The 21,948-nt window shown below is 38.0% G+C and overlaps 4 protein-coding genes and 1 non-coding gene across 9 annotated transcripts; 2 read left to right on the forward strand and 3 right to left on the reverse strand.

Moving 5' to 3' along the window:
- Window positions 1-586: 586 nt before the first annotated feature.
- LOC121750748 (putative ripening-related protein 1) lies at window positions 587-2,113 on the forward strand. The gene is made up of 2 exons (XM_042145355.1): window positions 587-1,147; window positions 1,616-2,113. Exons 1-2 carry the CDS (start codon window positions 587-589, stop codon window positions 2,111-2,113), a joined length of 1,059 nt encoding a protein of 352 aa, XP_042001289.1.
- A 514-nt stretch (window positions 2,114-2,627) lies between these two features.
- LOC121750850 (AT-hook motif nuclear-localized protein 11-like) lies at window positions 2,628-5,096 on the reverse strand. 3 transcript variants are annotated; one of them, XM_042145478.1, is made up of 6 exons: window positions 4,819-5,096; window positions 3,996-4,368; window positions 3,685-3,749; window positions 3,454-3,579; window positions 3,202-3,360; window positions 2,628-3,059 (listed from the first exon to the last, which is right to left on the reverse strand). In XM_042145478.1, the coding sequence occupies exons 2-6, from the start codon at window positions 4,333-4,335 to the stop codon at window positions 2,892-2,894; spliced, it is 858 nt and encodes a 285-aa protein (XP_042001412.1). In that variant the 5' UTR covers window positions 4,336-4,368; window positions 4,819-5,096; the 3' UTR covers window positions 2,628-2,891. The 3 variants fall into 3 exon arrangements, with proteins under 3 accessions (XP_042001412.1, XP_042001418.1, XP_042001427.1); XM_042145484.1 differs by lacking the exon at window positions 4,819-5,096 and adding an exon at window positions 4,735-4,796; XM_042145493.1 differs by lacking the exon at window positions 4,819-5,096 and having other exon boundaries at window positions 3,972-4,347.
- A 2,339-nt stretch (window positions 5,097-7,435) lies between these two features.
- On the reverse strand, window positions 7,436-8,271 carry LOC121751139. Its single transcript, XM_042145861.1, has 3 exons — window positions 8,108-8,271; window positions 7,917-7,978; window positions 7,436-7,698 (listed from the first exon to the last, which is right to left on the reverse strand). The coding sequence occupies exons 1-3, from the start codon at window positions 8,163-8,165 to the stop codon at window positions 7,576-7,578; spliced, it is 243 nt and encodes an 80-aa protein (XP_042001795.1). The 5' UTR covers window positions 8,166-8,271; the 3' UTR covers window positions 7,436-7,575.
- Window positions 8,272-13,740: 5,469 nt separating this feature from the next.
- LOC121750451 (protein pleiotropic regulatory locus 1-like) lies at window positions 13,741-19,456 on the forward strand. 3 transcript variants are annotated; one of them, XM_042144992.1, is made up of 18 exons: window positions 13,741-13,956; window positions 14,033-14,369; window positions 14,500-14,524; window positions 15,217-15,328; window positions 15,509-15,590; window positions 15,788-15,850; window positions 16,396-16,480; window positions 16,575-16,667; window positions 17,031-17,094; window positions 17,181-17,266; window positions 17,356-17,457; window positions 17,536-17,619; window positions 17,734-17,794; window positions 17,879-17,945; window positions 18,036-18,113; window positions 18,670-18,734; window positions 18,893-18,970; window positions 19,059-19,456. In XM_042144992.1, the coding sequence occupies exons 2-18, from the start codon at window positions 14,248-14,250 to the stop codon at window positions 19,229-19,231; spliced, it is 1,440 nt and encodes a 479-aa protein (XP_042000926.1). In that variant the 5' UTR covers window positions 13,741-13,956; window positions 14,033-14,247; the 3' UTR covers window positions 19,232-19,456. The 3 variants fall into 3 exon arrangements, with proteins under 3 accessions (XP_042000926.1, XP_042000928.1, XP_042000934.1); XM_042144994.1 differs by having other exon boundaries at window positions 14,106-14,369; XM_042145000.1 differs by having other exon boundaries at window positions 14,197-14,369.
- An 87-nt stretch (window positions 19,457-19,543) lies between these two features.
- TRNAC-GCA lies at window positions 19,544-19,615 on the reverse strand. The gene has a single exon. It is a non-coding gene; the product is annotated as a tRNA-Cys (tRNA).
- Between the last annotated feature and the right edge of the window lie 2,333 nt (window positions 19,616-21,948).

Consider the following 21,948-nt stretch of genomic DNA (forward strand, 5'->3'; position numbering starts at 1 on the left):
ATTTCAGAACTGTTCTAAACTCGTTGTATATATTTCATCACTGTTTCTCATCATGTCTGATCTGAAAATTGAGAAACAACTTTCTTGACATATATCTCCATCAATATTGAATCTTTCTGGCAAAATATTCATGATTAATAAAATGAAAATAATACTCCTATTTTTAAGGAACACAGTTGCTACTGTAGTTCTTGTTCAAATGTATGAAGCTTTTCCTAATCCTACACATCTGGTCTGGACTAGGAATAAATGGATTTCCCCATGAGCTTTTTCAGTAGAAAACTAAGCATTTTGCAGTCCTTTTCACATCTTACTAGATTCACCCATGCCAAGGAATAAACCAATATTAGTAAAATACCAAATTATAAGCCAAGATTCACTGTGCACATATTTCTGGCTACATGGGAAAATTACATGGTTTCCTTGTTCGAGCCTGCAAGGAGAATCCTCGAACATATAAAACTGATAGAACAGTCATTAGTTCTATATTATAAGTGTTAACTGTTTCAGCCACTATAAATATGCTTGTACCAAATCCAAGTTCACACACCACAAAAGCAAGACCTACAACAAAAGAAGAAGAAAAATGAGAAATCTTGGCTTAACATTCTTGGTCCTCTCTGTCCTAATCATGTCGTTGAGCTTGAGCATTGATGCTAAAGGCAAAACCTGCAAACCAAGTGGCAAGATCAAGGGCAAGAAACCACCTAAACACAAATGCAACCAGGATCACGGCTCCGACTGCTGTGAAAGTGGCAAGTACTACACCACCTACAAATGCTCGCCCCCGGTCACTGCCCGGACTAAAGCAGTTCTCACCATCAATGGCTTCGGGAAAGGGGATGACGGTGGAGGGCCGTCAGAGTGTGATGGAAAGTTCCACTCAGACGACACCCCCATAGTGGCACTCTCGACGGGGTGGTTCAGCAACATGAAGAGGTGCTTCCATAATATCACCATTCATGGGAATGGGAGGAGTGTGGGTGCCATGGTGGTGGATGAGTGTGATTCCACTATGGGGTGCGATGATGAGCACGACTATCAGCCTCCGTGCCCCAACAACATTGTCGATGCTTCTAAAGCCGTCTGGAAAGCTCTGGGAGTGCCTGAGGATGATTGGGGTGAGATGGAAATCAAGTGGTCTGATGCTTGATCAACAACAGAATTCAGTCACTTGTCTTCTAGTCAAATAAAATATGTAATCTGATACATATGGAATGAAGATTTGGCCATCTTGTTCTGAATAAATCCAACCATGTAGTATACCATAAATATATGTATATTGGATTTCTTGTCTACTGTTCTATTTAGCAGATAGATAGGCCAATGCATTAGTCTTGACAAAAAAATCAACTCAGACAGAATTTCAGTTGAGCATAAGACTGTATTTCTGTCATCTTATACACATAAAATTTTGCAGAAGTAAAAATATTTGAGCACTTTCTTGGCGTTTCTACTGAAACTAAATCTATATAAACACTTACTTCATCCCATTTCTGCTTCCAAAATTCAGAGTTTCAACACTAACTTAAACAAATATAGAGCAGAGATGAAGAGTCTCAAAATAGTAGCCATCTTTGCTTTGTCAATCATCCTTGCTGCTCAGACGTTGGAGGGACGCCTTCAATCTTGCAACCCGAGCGGAAAAATCAGAGGAAAGAAACCACCTCCGGGGCAATGCAACCAGGAAAATGACTCCGATTGCTGTAAACAAGGGAAGCTCTATACCACTTACAAATGTTCTCCCCCCGTTTCTGGAAGCACGAAAGCAGTTCTCACCATCAACAGCTTCCAGAAGGGAGGAGACGGAGGCGGCCCATCAGAGTGTGACAATCAGTACCACTCTGATGACACACCAGTCGTCGCGCTATCAACTGGTTGGTACAGCGGAGGGAGCAGATGCCTCAACAACGTAACCATAAGTGGAAATGGCCGGAGTGTCACAGCAATGGTGGTGGATGAGTGTGATTCCACCATGGGATGTGATGACGATCACGACTATCAGCCACCGTGTCCTAACAACATCGTTGATGCCTCCAAGGCTGTCTGGAAAGCCTTGGGGGTTCCCGAAGGCGACTGGGGCGACTTGGATATCACCTGGTCTGATGCTTAGTATGTAAGAATATTTACCATCTCTTCCTCTATTAAATCATGTCAATGTATGTAATATGGGATTCCTGTATCATTTCTCACACCTGTGACAAAAATTATTAAACAGTATCCTATTTACTTGCTTATATCTACTATCTCTAACCATATACTATTATCCAGATAAGAAAAAAAAAGATCATGGAATTGTAACTGTTCAGAATCACGCATCTTCTTGTTTTCTGCCGTTTAGTGATAGTTCAGACAAATGGCATAATGAATGACACAACATTTGTCTCCATCACAATTTACCAGAGAAGAGATTCAAGCAATGGACAGCAGAAAAAGATTCATTGTGGGATTAATGATATGTCCAAACAACAATTCTTGTTAATGTCAATTTGTTATGTTTACTAAGCTAATAGAAGAACCATAATTAGAGCTAAGACATAAACCGTCTCTAGTTCCATTTCAAGAATATAGACAAATGAATTCTCTAAAAAATGGCTTCTCAATTCGGATCAATTTACTCTTGTTTGTGACAGCCAAAATGCATACTCTCACCAAGATTCAGAAAAAACTTGCAAATTAATACAAAAAAATCTGAGTACACAAATGTTTCTTGAGTTGTCCTCTCAAGATGAATTACAAGTATCTTTGTTCATACAAGGAAAATCATTAATGAAGGGATGTACATTTGTAAGAAAAGCCTATGTCATCTAAGAAAACCAAATCCATTGAGCCAAACTGCTCTTTCCTTCCAGCTTCAGTTAAAGTCAGCACAACAATTTCATGTACATCCATCATCTTGAACTCGTCCAGGCGCGCATCTGGTTGAGATTCTGACTAACGTTAGCTGGATTTACCGAGTTTCCAAGTGTGCTATGTTGAGGATCTCCAGAAGGTTCCAGATCTTCGGGAGCCTTGGTTTTCGCCTTCGAAGTGAAAGGTGCCATGGTTCCAGCAATCACCTGGACCAATTCATCACCAATAAGATAGAAAATAGGCATATCAAGTATATGTTGTTTGAACATAAAACTTAGTAAATTTTATGTAGGAAGCCATGTAGTAAAATTCAGTTGGTTTCGACACGAGAGCGCGTCTTAAGGGCACCTGAACAGGGCTGCCAGCAATGAGGAGTCCCTCGACTGGGCCGCCTATGAGAGTACCATCAGGACCAGAAAATGTGACATTGAGACCACCAGTTGGGCCGTGAGGACCATCAACATCGTTGATGTACGAGCCTGATAGATTTACCATATCAAAGTTCCCCTACAAATGAATGAAATCCATGTTACACCCATCCATCAAGATTTCATATACTCTTCCCCTAAATAATTTCTTTAGGCGTAGCTAACACCTCACCTCGTACGTGACACTCCCACTAGAATTTGAAATCTTGATATTTGCCGCCGAGACAGAACCAATGCCCGAGAAGATAACTATGCCTCTTCGCCCCTGCAAAAGCGATAATACTTTTCTTTTGATATCCTGCAACAGAACAATTATCAATCACCATTTTTTGCTTGAGTTGAAAAGGCAGAGATATCATACTAAGAAGTAAAGGTTAAAAAAAAACTATTCAAATATACATACTTCTCCAACTGCAACATTTATGATATGTGGAGTTAGTTTTCCAGCTCCACTGAAAGCAGATCCACCTTCAAAGATAATTTTAGTTCTTCAAAAAATCAGCTAAATAGTAAATATCCCATTTTAGAACTTATGAACCAGTATTGATAAAATATAGAAACGCACGAAAGGTTGATACAATAACCAGATGATTATAAGTGATTCAATGGCAAAGTAACAGTCTCTAAGATTTTACATAATTGATTTTATCAATAGTCTCTAAGATTTTACATCAAGATGGGTAAAGCTACCCAGAGGCAAGAGCTGTTGCTTACGTCCAAGCCCCGGTGGTCTCCCTCTCTTCTTTAGAGTTTCTCTTGCCATCAGAGTAGAACTAGGGACAGAGGGAGACAGTCCCAGTGAAACTGCACCATTGTGCCCATATTTACGCGGTCTTCCCCTCTTCCTACGCACAGGTTCGCCTTGCTGCATAGCAACAGACATTGCCGATGAAGTATCTAAAGGCAAAGACGACACATTTATGTTGCCACCGGTGTTGGATAGGAAGTGCGACATTGGGGTCATAGTGGGTGAGCTGTGCAGCCCCGTGACAGACTCGACCTTCATGTAATATGGAGACGAGCCTGGTAATGTCATAGCATTCCTTTGATCCATGCATTTACTTAGGGGCTTCTACTCTTGATACAACTAAAACACACATCAAAAATCAATGTTTCAGGAACCATATCAAATCTAGCTCACTGAACTCTCCCTCTCAACCAATTTACTAAAATTTTAAATTAAGACATGACATTAAACCTGTGATAATCATGAAGATATAAACACAGAAGCTGAAAAACAAGTTAGTAACAAATGTTCAAACTTAACCATCTAAGGATTCTACTTACATAAATGACTTAAATTCAAGATAGCTCAGTAGTAGTACTTCATAAATCAACTGATTGCACCAAGGTTTTCAATCAAGAAAAGGAAGAATCAAACAAACTCATACAAGAATCTTTAAAGCAAAAGCAAAATTCAAGAAACATAACAGAGCCCATCTGGAGAACATACTACTGCATAATAAACATGCAAAGTGAATGAATGAATGCAAAACCAAGTCGGAGAAGAAACAGTAAGCCATGGATGAACTCTCACCATAACTTTGGAGCCCTTCTTATCTAAAGAAACGCAGTTGCTTATTTCTTGGTTTTTTCTGACTAAATGCCGTTGAGAACACAATAGCTATTTTGCCGCAATACCGGCCTTTCCATGTCAGATGTTGTTTTTGGTAAATATCCAATCTATGTGTCATAATTCCCATACGTATTTTTAGTATATTACAGATGTATCAGAGTATATACTATTCGTGTAAAAAATGTTACATGGTTGAGATTAGGAAGATGAAAAGTGGGGTTGGAGAGAGGTTTGGAAATCAAGACAAAATAGAGTGCTTGGTCCATAATTCTCATCTTAATATCTTCGTGCCGTTGTGATTGTCACACTTCAATGCAATCACTAAAACATTTTATCCCACTCGCCTACGTGGGCCATGACTTTGAATAAAACTTTAGTGCTCCATAACATATTGAGACATGGTGTGTATCCAAAACTAAAAGGTAGTAGTAATTATAATGATAAGCGTTTATTTTTAAAAGGCGTATACGAATCTTAGACCTTTTCTAATATAACCCAAAATTTAATTTTAACAGTGGTTTAATTTGTGAACTTTTTTCCAAGTCTACTTGCTCTCTCGAAGATTCAAGATGGATGTAATGAATTGTTCAAAAGTGAACATTAGGCATGCACATGGTTCAAAAATTGCCGGTTTCGGACGGTTCAAAAACTGCCGGTTTCGGACGGTTCAAAAAAATCATGAACCTGAATCGGCCCGCCCCGCCAAGGGTTTAGGCGGTTCCGGTTCCGGTTCAAAAAACCGCTGGTTCCGGGCCAGTTCGGCGGTTCAGTTTTTTTTTTTTTGCATTTTCTTCTTTATTTATCTATGGAATGTTTGTAAATAAAATTCAAAAAATCACGAAGAAAATTGTTTTATTGATATAAATTTAAACGAGTCTACAAGTTACAAATCACTAAAGACTTGAAGTCTTAAACAATAAATTTAAATATTGGTTGCTTTTTTAATCGTCTATTTTTATCATTCTTATACAAATTATATTAATTGTTGCTTTTTTGCACATTTTAATCAATACATTGAGAAAAATGAGTAACATACCTACATTTAAATCCAATTATTTGAACATGTCCACATTCTATAAATATACAAATTATGAGCAACATGCCACATTCAAATTTAATTAAACTATTATAACTAAACTATTCTAGTTGATGCTATTATTTAAATATAAATTTGTCTTAGGAATTATGACAAAAATAAATATAAAAATAGTAAATAATAAAATATAAAAAATAAAGAAAGTTTTGTCTTCTATATTGAAAAAAGATTAATGAATGATCTAAACGTATATTTATAAAAGAAAATACTTTAACATATTTTGTCCTATATTGAAAGTGAAACATAAAATATTCAAGGATGTCTTTTATAAAAGAGAAAGAGAAACAACCAAGAATGATTTCTTAGAATTCAGAAGCCCAACAAATAAATATGAGATATTATGAAATTTTTGTATTTATTTTTTTGTGAAAATTAATTTTTAAATATAAAAATCAATTTTTATAAATAATAAATATATTTTTTTATTTGAACCGCCGGTTCCGGTTTCTGAAAATCGTGAATCTGAACCGAACCATCCGGCGGTTCGAACCGCCACCGCGGGTTCAGGTTCAGGTTCCGGATTATGAACCGGCGGTTTCCGGTTTCTGAAAATCGTGAACCTGAACCGAACCGTCCGGTGATTCGAACCGCCACCACCGGTTCCGGTTCCGGTTCCGGATTATGAACCGGCGGTTAACCGCCGATTCAGTTCGGTTTGTGCATGCCTAGTGAACATTAATAAAACTAAGGCGGCTAGTTGCCCTGAGTGCCCTTATATATTGGGAAAACTGAAGAGGACGTTTGAAGCGACCTCATTTGGTACTCAGATTCGAGCTCAACCCAGGCCCACGTACCCAGATATGATTGCGCTGTGACCACGAAGCAACATTCCTTTTAAGGCAAAGCAAGTGCAGAAAATGAGATAGCCGTTGCAATGAATAAATGTTTGATAGCGAAACCAGGACCTGTGAGAATGAATGTTTCATCTACAAACTAGCTACCCCAACCATGACCGCTAGAGAAATACAAGCCCATAGCTATTTTTAGGCTTCTTCGTTTCAAGTTTGAACAAGTCACAAGGTGTCATTCAATAATACACGAAATGGTGATAACAAGGCAGCATAGATTACTTGAGAACGATTACAGTAGACCAAATCAGTACTTATATTCCTAAGAAATGTAGTCCTAACCATAAGCTGCACTGGGATGGGAACCATCAGCTCAGGTTAAGATGAGAACTGTTGCAGGCACACAACACAACCTCCTATATATTCCCCTCAGCCAAGAGAGACTCATTGTGTTCTATAGCACAAGGAAAACTGTGTGTGTAAGACTGATGGTTTCATTACTATATGACCACAGAAACAGGTAATAGTAATAGAACCACAAACTCCAGCATGTGAGGAGGGATTGTCTTGACCTCACCTGAAGGAATAAAATGTCACACTATGGGATACCGAAATATATCCTTCTGCGGAGTTCCCTCAACTATGGGATACCGAAATATATCTATGCAAAATTCCAACATATCCAAAACTGAAGTTAAAAGAACACAAACGCATAATTGAATTAATGATAGATGAAGGCAAAGTATGCAAACAATGGAAGTTACTAGGCTACAGCCAACTAGATTCAACAGATTCCCTATTTTCTGCTGCATTGTTTCCATTCTGACAATAACCTTACTTGTCCACCTCCATCGCCTGGGCAGCTTTAGCTTTGGCCAATGGCGTCATCCTTGTTTTCAACTTTTTCTTTCCAACTTGAAATCCACCCCCACCTTTCTTCTTACTGCTACCATCAACCTAAGCACCGTACAAATCAATTTATTCAACATACATAACTAAATAATCTCCAAACACATAAAAGATATGGCCAATTTAGCATGTTAAACCATGCAAAACAGTTTAACCTACACCAAATCGTGATATGCATAAACAATAACCAATGAAAAATTAAATAAATTCATTATAATCGAAGAAGAAAACAGGTGAGGTGAGCCGATCGAAGAATAAATTCATACTTTCATTTTATTTTTCTTGGCATTGAGCTTCTTTTCCTTCTTTTCCCTCGCTTCTTTCTCTCCTGTTTCCCGCAATAATCCAAAGCAAAGTTAAAAATTGATAATCAACAGAGGTACTACAAAACTTGATTTTAGGATTACGGCGGAATCACAAAATCGACAAGTACAAAAAAAGAATAGAAACGCATTACTTTTTAGATCGAAATCATGCTGCCTTTTTCTTCGACCTAAATCGTTCTTCTTCGACATTTTCTTTTCTCGGTGACTCAATCGATCGGGGCGATGACTGGGATACGAATACAAAACCCTAGGGCTCCAATATAGGCGGTGGTGGATAATTAACGATTTTTACGTAGAAGCCCACGAAGGTCTATTTATTTCTATTGAAGACTTCAAAATTCTGAAAATCACGTTAAGACCTTTTTTTGCTATTAATGACTTATTGTTAACAAAATTAAAGAAAATTAAAATTGTGCCTAAATATATCAAGTTTAATGTATTTTGAAATTTCTCACGAATTAAACTTTAGCAAAACTGAATTTGACTTAGACATTAAAAATTGATAATATAGCTGATGGAGTACGGACTAAACAAGCCCAACAGCAGTGACGGCCCATCAGCCCAAAGCCCAAGGAAGAGTATCAGATCGGCATTACCAAAGAGTTCGGCCCCAGCCTACAGCTCGGTACAAGCCGACCAATCAGTTCGGCATTACCAAAGAGTTCGGCCCCAGCCTACAGCTCGGTAAAAGCCGACCATTCAAGCTCTACTCTCAGATCGGCAAAAGCTGCTCGGCAATAGTTCAGCAGTTCGGTCCCAGTATTTGACCGAACTGGGAGATAGTCAACTCATGTCAGAACCCCCACGATCTCCACTACACCCACGATCTATTTAGTGGTGTCAAGCTGTCATAGTGGGCCCATGCAGGATTGCATGACCTCCACGACATCCACTACCTAGTTAGTGGTGACGCAAGCCACGATCTTAGTTCACTGTATAAATAGAACTTAGATCAGATAGATTAGGGAGGCCCTCTCTCGATCTCTAGAGATAAACTATCAAATAGCAAGTTTGTATTTGTAAGCTGTAGAAAACAGATCAAGCAATACAACTCTGCCCTCTTTTCTTCCCGTGGACGTAGATTTACCTCAGTAAATCGAACCACGTAAAATCATTGTGTCGTGATCTTTATTCTCTACCAGCATTTACAAACACCAGAAATTCGCCGATTCATCAATGGCGCCGTCTGTGGGAAACAGAGAACCAAATTTGTGATAAAGCGAATTTTTGACCTTTTTTCTACCCCAAAAAAATGCATACCAGATCACATAACACCCATAATACCGTTCGTGATAACCGTGAGGAAGCTAGTCCAGCTCGCAGGTCTGAAAAACGGCCTCGGGAGACATCTACCTCCGGTTCTCACGAAGAAGGAACAAGCCACTCCAGGAGTCATCGCACAGAATCTTCCCAGCAGCCCGATTTAAATGAGGTTGTCAAGCTGTTTTTGGCCGAGAAGCAGGAGGAGTTCTTAGCCTTCCTGCAAAAAAGCCAGCAGCCGGAGAAGAAAACGGGGGATTCTCCCTCCTCCTTCAGACATGAAAGTCACTACCGCAGTAGTGACGTGTCCTCCAGGAGAGAGAATCTTCACCCCCGACATGTTCTTCCTCGCCGAACTCCTTTTGAAAGAATTCAGAGGGCACCGGTACGAAGTAGATTGGGACCACGTCTCAATCCTGAGACGCCACCCGCTCAGTTCGTACCATTGAACAAGTCAAGAGCGGAAATTTTCGAACTACATTCCGAAATGTTCGAAAAACCAAAACGGATGACGAAATCGGCCACACGCCGAAGTCTTGATGCATATTGCTCCTTCCATCAAACCCACGGTCACGATACCGAGGAGTGCCGAAATTTGGCTGCAGGTATTGATGTTCTTGTGAAAACAGGAACGCTAAAAAAATACCAAAGCAAGCAGCCGAAAAACAAAAAACAAAAAGCAGAGGGGTACGAGCTGCTTTCCTCAGAATCCGAAAAGGCAACAGGATCCCGAAGACGATGACGAGCAACAATATGATGGAGTAATCCTGACCATTGATGCTTTCCCTGCCGGGAAGACTAAATCGTCCCTGAAGCCGTAATTCCGGTTGAGATCGGCATACCCAGTTTCCGAACTCTAAACTTCTTCTCAGCAGAACTGAAGGAGAACGGACTGAGAGCCGAGCTAGATCTTGCCGAAGAAAGAAGAGAACTGGCCTGCATAAAAGCAGCCAAGTACAAGGAGCAAGTAGCCCGGTATTACAACCAAAGGGTGAAGAAGCTGCAACTTCAAGTGGGAGATCTCATCTTGAGAAACAACGAAGTCGGCCGAGCAGAAAAGCTGGGCAAACTCTAACCCACCATCAAAAATTTCCATATCGGGTGTCAGAAGTCCTCGGCAAAGGGTCTTATAAATTGACTCTCAAGTCAGGAGAATAAACGCCCCGAGCATGGCATATTTCCAACCTCAAAAAGTTCCATTTGTAAGAGACAGTTCAGTCAGTCTTATGTGTTTTCTTTGTTTTTTACTTGTTCTTGTCTCTACGTGCGTTGTGTCTGTCTATGTGAGTGTCGTCTCTTACAAATATAACTGAGGTATCTCGTTCTTCAAAGGCTAATCCCCTTTTTAGAACATACAAGCCAACGATTGTGTGTCAAAGCTTCTAAAGAAGATACAAGACCTCAATTCAGCTTAAACAAGCAGTTCGTCTGAAACGAGCTGCAACAAGCCAACGATTGCGAGTCAAAGCTTCTACAGAAGATACAAGACCACAATTCAGCTTAAACAAGCAGTTCGTCTGAAACGAGCTGCAATAAGCCAACGATTGTGAAGTCCAAGCTTCTAAAGAGGATACAAGACCACAATTCTGCTTAAGAATCAAGCACTTCGTCTGAAACGAACTGCAACAAAAGTCCGATTCTCGCGATAAAACTTGCCTGAATTAGGACAAGGGAAAGTCCAATCCACGCGATAAAACTCGCCGAATTAGGACGACCAAGTTCGGTCAAAGCAGTTTACCTCATAAGACCGAGGACGACCATGTCTAGTCAAAGAGGTTTACTGCATAAGACCACTTCGGTTAACTGGGAAAGTCCGATCCACGCGATAAAACTCGCCGAATTAGGACAAGGGAAAGTTCGATCCCGGCGACAAAAATCGCCAAATTAGAACACAAACCAAGTCCGGTCAAAGATGTTTATTTCATCAGACCGACAAGCCAAGTCCGGACAAAGATGTTTATTTCATCAGACCGACAAGCCAAGTCCGGACAAAGATGTTTATTTCATCAGACCAAAGACAGTCCGGTCAAAGATGTTTATTTCATCAGACCAAAGACGAGTCCGGTCAAAGATATTTATTTTATCAGACCAAAAACGAGTCCGGTCAAAGATGTTTATTTCATCAGACCAAAGACGAGTCCGGTCAAAGATGTTTATTTCATCAGACCAAAGACGAGTCCGGTCAAAGATGTTTATTTCATCAGACCAAAGACGAGTCCGGTCAAAGATGTTTATTTCATCAGACCAAAGACAAACATCAACTTACCCCGTACCTTTATCCAGAATGCCGAAGTGACTCGCTTCGCCGAAGTAATTCACTTCGCTTTTCGGGGGGGGTAGTGATGGAGTACGGACTAAACAAGCCCAACAGCAGTGACGGCCCATCAGCCCAAAGCCCAAGGAAGAGTATCAGATCGGCATTACCAAAGAGTTCGGCCCCAGCCTACAGCTCGGTACAAGCCGACCAATCAGTTCGGCATTACCAAAGAGTTCGGCCCCAGCCTACAGCTCGGTAAAAGCCGACCATTCAAGCTCTACTCTCAGATCGGCAAAAGCTGCTCGGCAATAGTTCAGCAGTTCGGTCCCAGTATTTGACCGAACTGGGAGATAGTCAACTCATGTCAGAACCCCCACGATCTCCACTACACCCACGATCTATTTAGTGGTGTCAAGCTGTCATAGTGGGCCCATGCAGGATTGCATGACCTCCACGACATCCACTACCTAGTTAGTGGTGACGCAAGCCACGATCTTAGTTCACTGTATAAATAGAACTTAGATCAGATAGATTAGGGAGGCCCTCTCTCGATCTCTAGAGATAAACTATCAAATAGCAAGTTTGTATTTGTAAGCTGTAGAAAACAGATCAAGCAATACAACTCTGCCCTCTTTTCTTCCCGTGGACGTAGATTTACCTCAGTAAATCGAACCACGTAAAATCATTGTGTCGTGATCTTTATTCTCTACCAGCATTTACAAACACCAGAAATTCGCCGATTCATCAATAGCATCAAAGTAGATGGTGTTGTGAGTTCGATAAGCAAAACAATGTAGTTTGGACTATATAAATTCAGTATCAATAATTGAATTTCAACTGATGATTTAAATTCAAAGAGAAATTAAGAATACATTTAAGTTCATGAGTTTTAGAGATTATACTTTAAATGATATTTTTTTTCCTAGCCATATCCAAAAAGTAGTTAGTAAATTTAAATAGTAGTGATTGAAAGTATTGCGAAATAAGAAAACACTCGCAATATTACACAATTGATAATACAAACTGATAAATATAAATAAATTGATATTTAGAAATAATATGGCGTGAGAGATTATATGTAAATAAAATTAAGATAATTTTGGATGGAATTCCAAAAAGATAAATTATGACTATATTTTGTGTAGTAAATCTGTCCACGAATTTATTAGTGTAATAATTTAGTGGAGTGTGAGGTTTATATATTAAAGTAAATAAAATTTTGATTTTATGGATATTTCAAAAGAGCAACGTTAGTTATTTCGTGGATAAAAGGAGTACTAATTTATAGTGTATTCTATATATACTCCACATTTTAACTAATCTTTGATTAAACAAAGAATATATTGCAAAAGATTCAGATTTTTTACAAGTATTAATCATGCGATCTATAGTAATAATGATGTAGGGATTGAACCGACTAACCCATATAAGCAGTAACTAGAACGACACCAAGCCCATATTTAGTTACCGGATAATCTTCAGCGACACACTACACCACATAGTCCATCTTCAACTCTTACCGTAGGCAATAGAATTAGAATGAGAATGAGAATGAGAATGAGAATGAGAATGAGAATGATGTTGAGACTTTAATGTGCCGCATTAGTTCAAAAATATTGGAATATAACCTTGAGGTCACGGGTTCAAACCCCGCCACCTGTTAGGAGACTTTCGGTCTTAATCCGCAAGCCCGGTCGAGCAACATTAGTCGGATTCCGCCAAAAGACGGATTCGATACCCCTGTGGTTAAACAAAAAAAACCAAAAATAAAAAAATATTGGAATATAGACGAGTTTCATCGAAGTTTAAAATTCTCACAATCTTAAATTATTAATTTTATAAACAACTAATATTCCTATTATTTTAATTATTACTCCATCCATTTTTTAAAAATAGCAACTATTTCCATTTTGGTCCGTTCCTTAAAAATAAAAACTCTAAAATCTTTCTATTTTAGGACATAGACCTCACGATCTACTAACTCTACTCTCACTACTTTTTCTCTTCTTCTCTCTTACTTTATTCATTTCTCTTTTCATCTCTCTTATTTTACCAATTGTACATTAAAACTCGTGTCTTTTCAAAAGTTTCTATTTTTTGAACGGGTAAGGAGTATCATTCACTATCATGCTTATAGACATAAATGCATATAATAATATAAGACCAGCTTCAATCATTTAACTCAACATCAAACATAACAATTTTATTCAACCTATTGGCCAATAATTGTAATTATTATTAGGTAAATATAGGTGATTAACTAGACGTAATTTACATATGGCATATACATATGAACACTATTAATTACTGCAAATCAATAAAAATTTAAACATATTAGTAACTTAAGTAATTTTGTTAAAGCAAACCGAATCCATACAAAAAGCCCATTGCCATACTCCAGAATTGCTGCGCCGCTGCCGGTTTTCAATCTTCCTCGGTGCCTCTTCTTTTCTTCTTCTTCAGGTAACTTTCATTCTTCTTCTCTTTACTTTCTCGTTTTTCTCAATACAATAAAATGTGAACTTGATTGCAATTCCAGATTTATCTGGCGTTTATGCAATTGGTTTTCAAGCACGATTGGAGGAGATTTGTAACTGTATTTTTGGGTTTAGTTGTACATTGGAGATGATATAAACCCCAACTCCTTACCCCGTACGCATTGCTATACTGATTTGAATCGTCGTGTGGCCGACCGTTGATCAGACTTTACATTGAGCTCAGACTCCCTGAGCCGAGTGAGTGCCGGGAGAAGCGATGGAAACCGACCTGTCCATAGAACCGCAGTCGCTAAAGAAGCTCAGCTTCAAATCCCTAAAGCGGTCGCTCGATCTATTCTCTCCTACACACGGTCAAATTCCGCCGCCCAACGCAGAAAGGTTTGTGAAAACTTTAAATTACCCTACTGCTTGAATAATATTTTCGGGGTTTCATTAGATAATTCGGCGTTACATCCCTAATTTAATAGTAACTAATTACTTACTAGTTTTTTCTTTTCTCTTTTTGCAGCTCGAAGATTCGAATAAGTCATAAGGTCAGTGGGGAATAACCCATCTTTGTTCCCTCTTTTTTCATATGATATACTACATCTTTCTTTGAAAAATAGAAACTTTAGAAGTGTTTTAATGCCTAACTGGTAAAGTAATAGTCAGATAAAACGAAAAATAAATTGATTGAATTATTGTTAGTGGAGACTGAGAGAAAAATCGTTCTTAGAATAGAAACTAGAATGTATAAAAAGTTTCTATTTTAAAGATGTGTATCAACGCGTCTTTCGAAAAACTGAAGAGTGGAAAGTATTGCAAGTTTTTAAAAAAGTTGGGTGTTATATGTTTTCTTTTGAGAGTAGGCTATGTGCACTTGGCTTCACAACCCTACCAGCCACTCTCCCCCATTACCAACTACTTGGATTTGCCATCAAATGGGTAGACCGGGGTCAACCTGGAGACAAAAACCTTACGATATTAACTATTTTAATATGGAGAGGAGAGAATTGACTTCGCTGGGTACCTGCTTGTAGTGGCGTAGATGTCAAGAATTGGATGAGTTATGTTTGGTGGTTCAACTGCAATGTGGTTGCGTACAATTTAGGCTCCTGTAGAAACTGTTGAACACCATTTTCCTAAATGTCTAGTAGCTATCTCCCTCTCTCCATCACATATAATAGTAACAATACAAATGTATTGGTTACTTCAAAGAATTCAGATTCTCATTTTTGTGTTGTAGCTCAATTCTGATTATGCAAGAGTGAAGACCACGTCGTCTGAACATGCTACTAATGCTGCAAAAAGTCAAGTACAGCAAGAACCTACTCCCTCCAACGCCCTTGCACTTCCAGGTATTACCAATATTAATCATGTAGCTGTTAGTTTGTTGAGGACGTCCGGATTATGTTAAGAAGTGTTGCAGTTACACAGGCCTGTTCATATTAACACTTTCATGAATCATGACTACCTCCCTCGTTCCGTGTTAGTTTTAATCTATGCCTAGTTGATTGAACTGCCACACTAATCCGCAGGTCCTCAGCAATCAAATGATACGCAGATGGGAGGGCCACCAAAGGATTTGGTGATTGGCTCGGCAGGGAAACCAAGGGGCTCGTATGTATCTTATAGATCTTGTTTTCATACTCAGTATTACACTGTACCACCACACCTTCATCACCTATCAGTCCAAAGATTTAGGATTTGAAAATTAATTATAGCATTTCTCAATGCGCCATATTTAAAATATTCACTCACTGCACCTGCATCTTTCTGTAACATAACGATGATGAAATTGTGAATGTTTGGTATAGAGCGGATGCTGGTGGTCAAGGCAGGAGCTCAGCTATTATTCCATCTAATGTCTCATCCGAAAGGTCTTCTATTTATAAATTTCATTGATTTCTTTGTGTAGTATAAAATATGGTGATATGTACTCACTCTGTTCCATTTGAAGTATCTCACTTTCCCTTTCTGCCTTTCAAGTTGTCCCATTTCAAGTGTCTCATTATTATCAGTGATTTTAATTGTGTAATTAGTTGGCTTAAATACACCAACAATCCAGTTGTCTTGTCAATCACTTTTCTCTCTCCCTCTCTTAATACATGTGGGGCATACACTTATACTCTAATCCCTTTTTCATTATACCCACGACCAAAAGATATGAGACACTTCAAGCAGGATGGAGGGAATATATTAAACATGATTGCCTGGTCATGGTTTCATGTTCTTAACATTCAAATGGTGCAGTTTGGAAGCATGGGGATCAGTTACTAGATATAAGGACATTGATTGAGATAGAAACAGATATTGCAACATGTCATTAGTTTCGAATTAAGAAGCACTAAGCTTGAACTTTGTCGCATTTGAGATGACACCATCATTTGTGTGATAAATATTGTTCTGTTCTGCTGGTGAACAGGAACATGTCAACTTCTGCCATCATGGAAAGAATTCCAAGCAGATGGCCTCGTCCTGTTTGGCGTGCACCCTGGAAGAATTACAGAGTGAGATTCTACTTCCATGTCTAAGTAATATGCTGGTCGTGATACCTTTTGGCCTTTTTGACCTGTCTTAAATTGCAAGCTTTGATCTCTGTAGGTAATCAGTGGCCATTTGGGATGGGTGCGGTCTGTTGCCATCGACCCAAGTAACACTTGGTTTTGCACAGGATCTGCTGATCGGACAATCAAGGTTAGATTAACACATTCTGTGATTGAAGATTCGACATTCATGTTCTATTTTGTTTCCAGAAAAACCGGTCACAGAAGACTCACATAAAATAAGTGGGAGTAACTAAACAACAGTTACAATTCCTCAATACTTAGTTAGGTCATACAGATACTATATCACTTCTGAGGACAGTAACTTCTTGCATGCTAATACTGAGGTCATGTCATGTGTGAATGCCTTTCGCAAGTCTTTATATCTTTACTTGGTTATATTTGTCATGAGCTAGTATATCATTCTCCAGAAAAGTCAACATTCAAGCAATGTACTCAATTTCATTATGTTGTATTCTTTCTGTTAGCTAATTTTTTTCTCTCTGCTGTGAAGATATGGGACCTAGCAAGTGGCCGATTGAAACTAACTCTTACTGGTCACATCGACCAAGTACGAGGTAGTTCAGTTTTCCCTTTCCTTTTTGTGTTGTTCAATTTTTTTATCATTCGGCTATATTAATGTATGGACCAAATTTTGTTGCAGGTCTGGCTGTTAGCAACAAGCATACATACATGTTTTCTGCCGGTGATGATAAATTAGTTAAATGTTGGGACCTAGAGCAGAATAAGGTACGTTGTGCAATTTCAACAGCTGGTTCAGCTGAGTACATCCATTGGCTTGTGATGCTTGTGTTAATGCTGCTTGATTTTGTTTTTAGGTTATTCGTTCTTATCATGGGCACCTTAGTGGTGTTTATTGCTTGGCTCTTCATCCTACTATTGACATTTTGCTCACAGGAGGTCGTGATTCTGTGTGTCGGGTATGTATTACATTTTATGCAAGTATGATAGCTCTTTTAAGTGGTGATGTACTGATTTAGATTCCGTGATGATTTTAGGTATGGGATATTCGCAGCAAAGCGCAAATTCGTACACTTCCTGGGCATGATAATACTGTTTGTTCAGTATTCACACGACCTACAGTAAGTGCTTATTTTGTAGTAGTACCTTGGAAAGTAGCATCACTATTTTGTCTAATGTATCTGCTGTAAGCCAAAAAATTAATGTTTTAACTCATGGCATGAGTGTTCTTGCAGGATCCACAAGTCATTACCGGATCCCATGATTCAACAATAAAGTTATGGGATCTTAGAACTGGTATTTCTTTTAAAACACTTGTATTTTTTTATATAACAATGGTATGATCTCTCTTTTCTAAAGTCAAAGTGCTTGTCCTGTCAGGTAAAACAATGTCAACCTTGACACATCATAAGAAATCTGTACGAGCTATGGCTCCTCATCCTACAGAGTAAGCATTAAAATTCTTAGTTTTGTTGCAACTTTCAGAGAGTTAACTTATTCCTTTTTTGGTTTTTCCCTAATTTCACATTTCCTCCAGGGACTGTTTTGTATCTGCTTCTGCTGAGAATATTAAGAAGTTTAGACTTCCAAGAGGAGAATTCATGCACAACATGCTGTAAGTTTTTAGAATCACGACCTTACTATGTGAATTTAAAAAATGCCATATGATGTTTGCTTTTTTCCCGATAAATTAATTATGTACTGAAGTTCATGACTTTTAATGTGTATATAAAGTAGTGCTGTGCTCTATTGTAAACCATCTTAGATATGTTTGTTGTATGCCAAGTTAAAAGCTGTCAGTGACTGCTTGTTACCTATTTTGACCATTTTATAAGTGAGATGTAATTAGTTTTCCTTGGTGGAATCAAGTCCAGTTGTACTTCACTTGTCTCATGAAATATTATGATTCTTTGTATTGATGTTTGGATTGAGCTTGAGATTTGTCAATGAAGTCATTTGATCTTCCTCCCAATCTCTTGGGACCCTTTGTGTGGAAGTTATTTTAAACCACATCAGTAAGTTAAGTGTACATTTTAATGCTTGGGGACTGGAGTAGATGGTTGCATATAGATGGTAATTGTCTTCAGTAGAAAGTTAGAAACTCTCTCCCTCCAAATATTGCCTAGTTAAGTTAAGTGGACATTTTAATGATTCGTGTTTTCTTCATGCAGTTCGCAACAGAAAACGATCATTAACGCTGCAGCAGTCAATGAGGAGGGTGTACTGGCCACAGCAGGTGAGTTACAGAACATGAAAATATGTCTTTTCTCTCCTCGAATGATTGTCTTCTTGTGGCAGCAGCTCATTCCAGCGTTTCCGATTTCCTATAATAGTCCGATGACACGACACATGTTTTTTTCTTCTTTACTATTTCCTCCATTTAAATCATTGTAGGTGATAACGGAAGTCTATGGTTCTGGGACTGGAATAGTGGTCACAATTTTCAGCAAGCACAAACAATTGTTCAACCTGGTACACACATTTATAACTTACAATTTCACTTACTATTAAATCTTTTTGATCAAAGCATCAAACCTCCCTCACGGATCGTTGATTTCAGGTTCACTGGAGAGCGAAGCTGGTATTTATTCCATCATGTACGATTTATCTGGGTCGAGGCTTATCACCTGCGAGGCAGACAAAACAATCAAAATGTGGAAAGAAGATGAGACGGCAACCCCAGAAACTCATCCCCTGCACTTCAAGCCACCCAGAGACATGCGACGCTTCTGATCGCGTTTGCTGCATTAATTTTCAGACTTGCTTGTTGCACTTCCCTTCCCATCTTTGAAAGCTCGATCGCTGCAAAATTAATTGTAAAATTCTGGGCTGTTCATTCTTATCAGCTCTACGTTAGGTGATCTAATTAAAATTTGATCAAAAGTAGAATATCGAACTACAGTTTTTTGTATTTATGTCTGGAAAATTTATGAAACTTTTGCCACCAATATTTCCAAATTTTGGTTTTCCCTCAAACGCTTTTTATCCCTTCCACTTTCCAAATAACTGTGACAATCACTGACAAGTAGAGTTTACAAAATAAATAGGGCCCAACCGGGTTCGAACCGGTGACCTATTGATCTGCAGTCAATTGCTCTACCACTGAGCTATGGACCCTCGGGTGTTACTATAATCAAGTATATATATAATATATTGGAGACAGATCCATAAACCTAGTCCTATCTAAAATAATTTGCCTATATCTAATATTCACAATATTATATACTACATTGCTCAATATCACCATAAGACCTAAAATTGGCAATTATTACAAATTTGAAAATTTTCGAGACATCTTCCCATGATCTCAGACACTTTCGTCTACCCTTTAGAATTGTTTCACTCGTGATGATATTGTTTACATATTGTGATGATATAGAACTAATTATCACTATTTTGTTGCCAATTACGAAGTGTTATCTCGTGTTTTTAAACACTTTTATAAAATAAAGAGTTAAGTACTATTTTGGTCCTAAATATATGGCCGATTTACGATTTTGGTCCAGAACATTCCCTTTTTGAAAATTGAATCTAAAACATACGAAAACATTGTTGAATAAGTCCCTTTTTAACGGTTTCCATCATTTTTTACGGTCAACCGTCAATTAGTCCAAATTTGACCCGATTAGACTTAATCTGTGGTTATTAGTAGGTTAATATTAAGCTAATTATTTTGCTAAATTACTCAATATTTAATATTTGAATTTGAATAATAAATCTTCTAAATTCCCTTAGACCATGTTTATCAGCAACCCCCAACCCAATCCAACTATCAACTTTTTCAATATTTAATTCATTTCTATCTCCTCCACATCATCTTCCATATCATTAATATTCATCCAACCCAACCACACATATTTCCATGATTTATCAATGACCAACCAACCACATTATTATATATTTATTTTTATATTATTTTTTAATAATATTATTATTACATGAAATACTTATTATTGTAAATTTATCGAAAAACGTAATAAATGACAAACTAAAAATTGTTCAGAATTCGGAAAAATCATCAAAGCTAGGGAAATAATCATGAGAAGGGTTAACATTTTGGGAATGGTTGAAGTTTTGGGAAGGGTTGAAGTTTGGGAATCGGAGAATATATTATTCTCATCATCTTCCATAGCTAGCAACAAAGGAAACTAAAAAATATGAAATTCTATTAAACAGTAAGGATTATAGGAGGAGAAAAGATGATATTTTTTGTGTGTGCAAAACTATAGCAAATGTGGTCTCTATTTATAGAGGAAGAAAAATTATGAATTTTGGTATAATTTTTATAATTTTTTAATATAATAATTAAAGATATATAAATTATTAAAAATAATAATACCAGCCAATGAAATTGTGCCATTTGGCACAATCTCATTGGCTGAGTGGTGAAAGAGGAGGAGAGACCGAAAGGTCTGTTTGAAGAGAGAGAGAGACCCATGTGTAGAATTTTTTTTTAAATTGCATTACTTACGTGGAGGTCGACCTCCACATACCGATAAACGTGGTCTTAATATCTCTTAACTTTTCATTTGAGAAAAAAATGAAATGTCAAACTCTCTCTTCTCTCTCTTCTATCTCGTCACTCTCCTAAGAAACCTAGTCCCGATTTCGACCAAGAACCAACCGATTCCGACCGATTATTGTGTTGGTTGCTATGAGTTGGAAGTCGCCGTACTCAAACTTCCGTTGCAGCGACGGTCTCGCGCCGTGAAAGTTGCATATGCGAGGAAGAAGAAGTCCACACATCCGCCTGAAAATGAAGCCGAAGAAGGTCCGTCGGCTACTCGTAGTTCTGAAAAGAACGATTCTTTGAAGCAAAACGAACAAGGCCTGTTGGCGGCGTCGAGGTTTCTGTTTTCTTCTAACCCTAGTTCTCACGCGGAAGTCCATTCTTCTCCGATTCCAGAAGTTGAAGACGACATTGAATACTTGGTTTCGCTGGTTTTTGGGTTTTGATGGTGTTAGGGTTGATGTAGTGCCTATGACAACATTTTTTTATGTAATTTGGCACTGGGTGTAGTTATATGTTCAAGACCAATTCGAAGTAGAAAATGAATATAAAGGACTACTTTGTTTTGTAATTTATTGTCCATTTATTGTCTCAATTTGATGTCAGTTTATTGACATAGATTATTGCCTCATTGTCGACGAAGAAGCGATCATATAATTGTTAACTTGTCACAACTACGCATAATGTATCAAACCAAAAACACTAGAAAATTTTTTGGTTGTAACTTGTAAGTTTGCATTGGGGTGTGGTTAAATGTTCAGGACCAATTGAAAGTAGATAAAGGACTACTTTGTCTTGTAATTTGTTGTCCATTTATTTTATTTAACATTTACATGTAATTCCAAAAATTTTAAAAAAATTCAAAATTAGCTACAGTAATAAAAATAGGCTAATCAGGTCAAATTTTCACTAATTGACGGTTGATCGTCAAAAAAGGACC

This window comes from Salvia splendens, chromosome 1, assembly GCF_004379255.2.
Source record: "Salvia splendens isolate huo1 chromosome 1, SspV2, whole genome shotgun sequence".
Classification (NCBI taxonomy): domain Eukaryota; kingdom Viridiplantae; phylum Streptophyta; class Magnoliopsida; order Lamiales; family Lamiaceae; genus Salvia; species Salvia splendens.

Bases quoted from the DNA above. Each gene is read 5' to 3' on its own strand.
- LOC121750748 (XM_042145355.1), top strand. From the start codon at position 587: ATGAGAAATCTTGGCTTAACATTCTTGGTCCTCTCTGTCCTAATCATG. The intron at 1,148-1,615 runs GCTTGATCAACA...CAGACGTTGGAG, and splicing joins TGGAAATCAAGTGGTCTGAT to GGACGCCTTCAATCTTGCAA.
- LOC121750850 (XM_042145493.1), bottom strand. From the start codon at position 4,335: ATGGATCAAAGGAATGCTATGACATTACCAGGCTCGTCTCCATATTAC. The intron at 3,580-3,684 runs GTATGTATATTT...GTTCTGTTGCAG, and splicing joins TAAATGTTGCAGTTGGAGAA to GATATCAAAAGAAAAGTATT. The intron at 3,361-3,453 runs GTGAGGTGTTAG...ATTCATTTGTAG, and splicing joins GTGGGAGTGTCACGTACGAG to GGGAACTTTGATATGGTAAA.
- LOC121750451 (XM_042144992.1), top strand. From the start codon at position 14,248: ATGGAAACCGACCTGTCCATAGAACCGCAGTCGCTAAAGAAGCTCAGC. The intron at 14,370-14,499 runs GTTTGTGAAAAC...CTCTTTTTGCAG, and splicing joins CCGCCGCCCAACGCAGAAAG to CTCGAAGATTCGAATAAGTC. The intron at 16,668-17,030 runs GTTAGATTAACA...TCTGCTGTGAAG, and splicing joins CTGCTGATCGGACAATCAAG to ATATGGGACCTAGCAAGTGG.
- LOC121751139 (XM_042145861.1), bottom strand. From the start codon at position 8,165: ATGTCGAAGAAGAACGATTTAGGTCGAAGAAAAAGGCAGCATGATTTC. The intron at 7,979-8,107 runs GTAATGCGTTTC...TGCGGGAAACAG, and splicing joins GCATGATTTCGATCTAAAAA to GAGAGAAAGAAGCGAGGGAA. The intron at 7,699-7,916 runs GTATGAATTTAT...TACGGTGCTTAG, and splicing joins CCAAGAAAAATAAAATGAAA to GTTGATGGTAGCAGTAAGAA.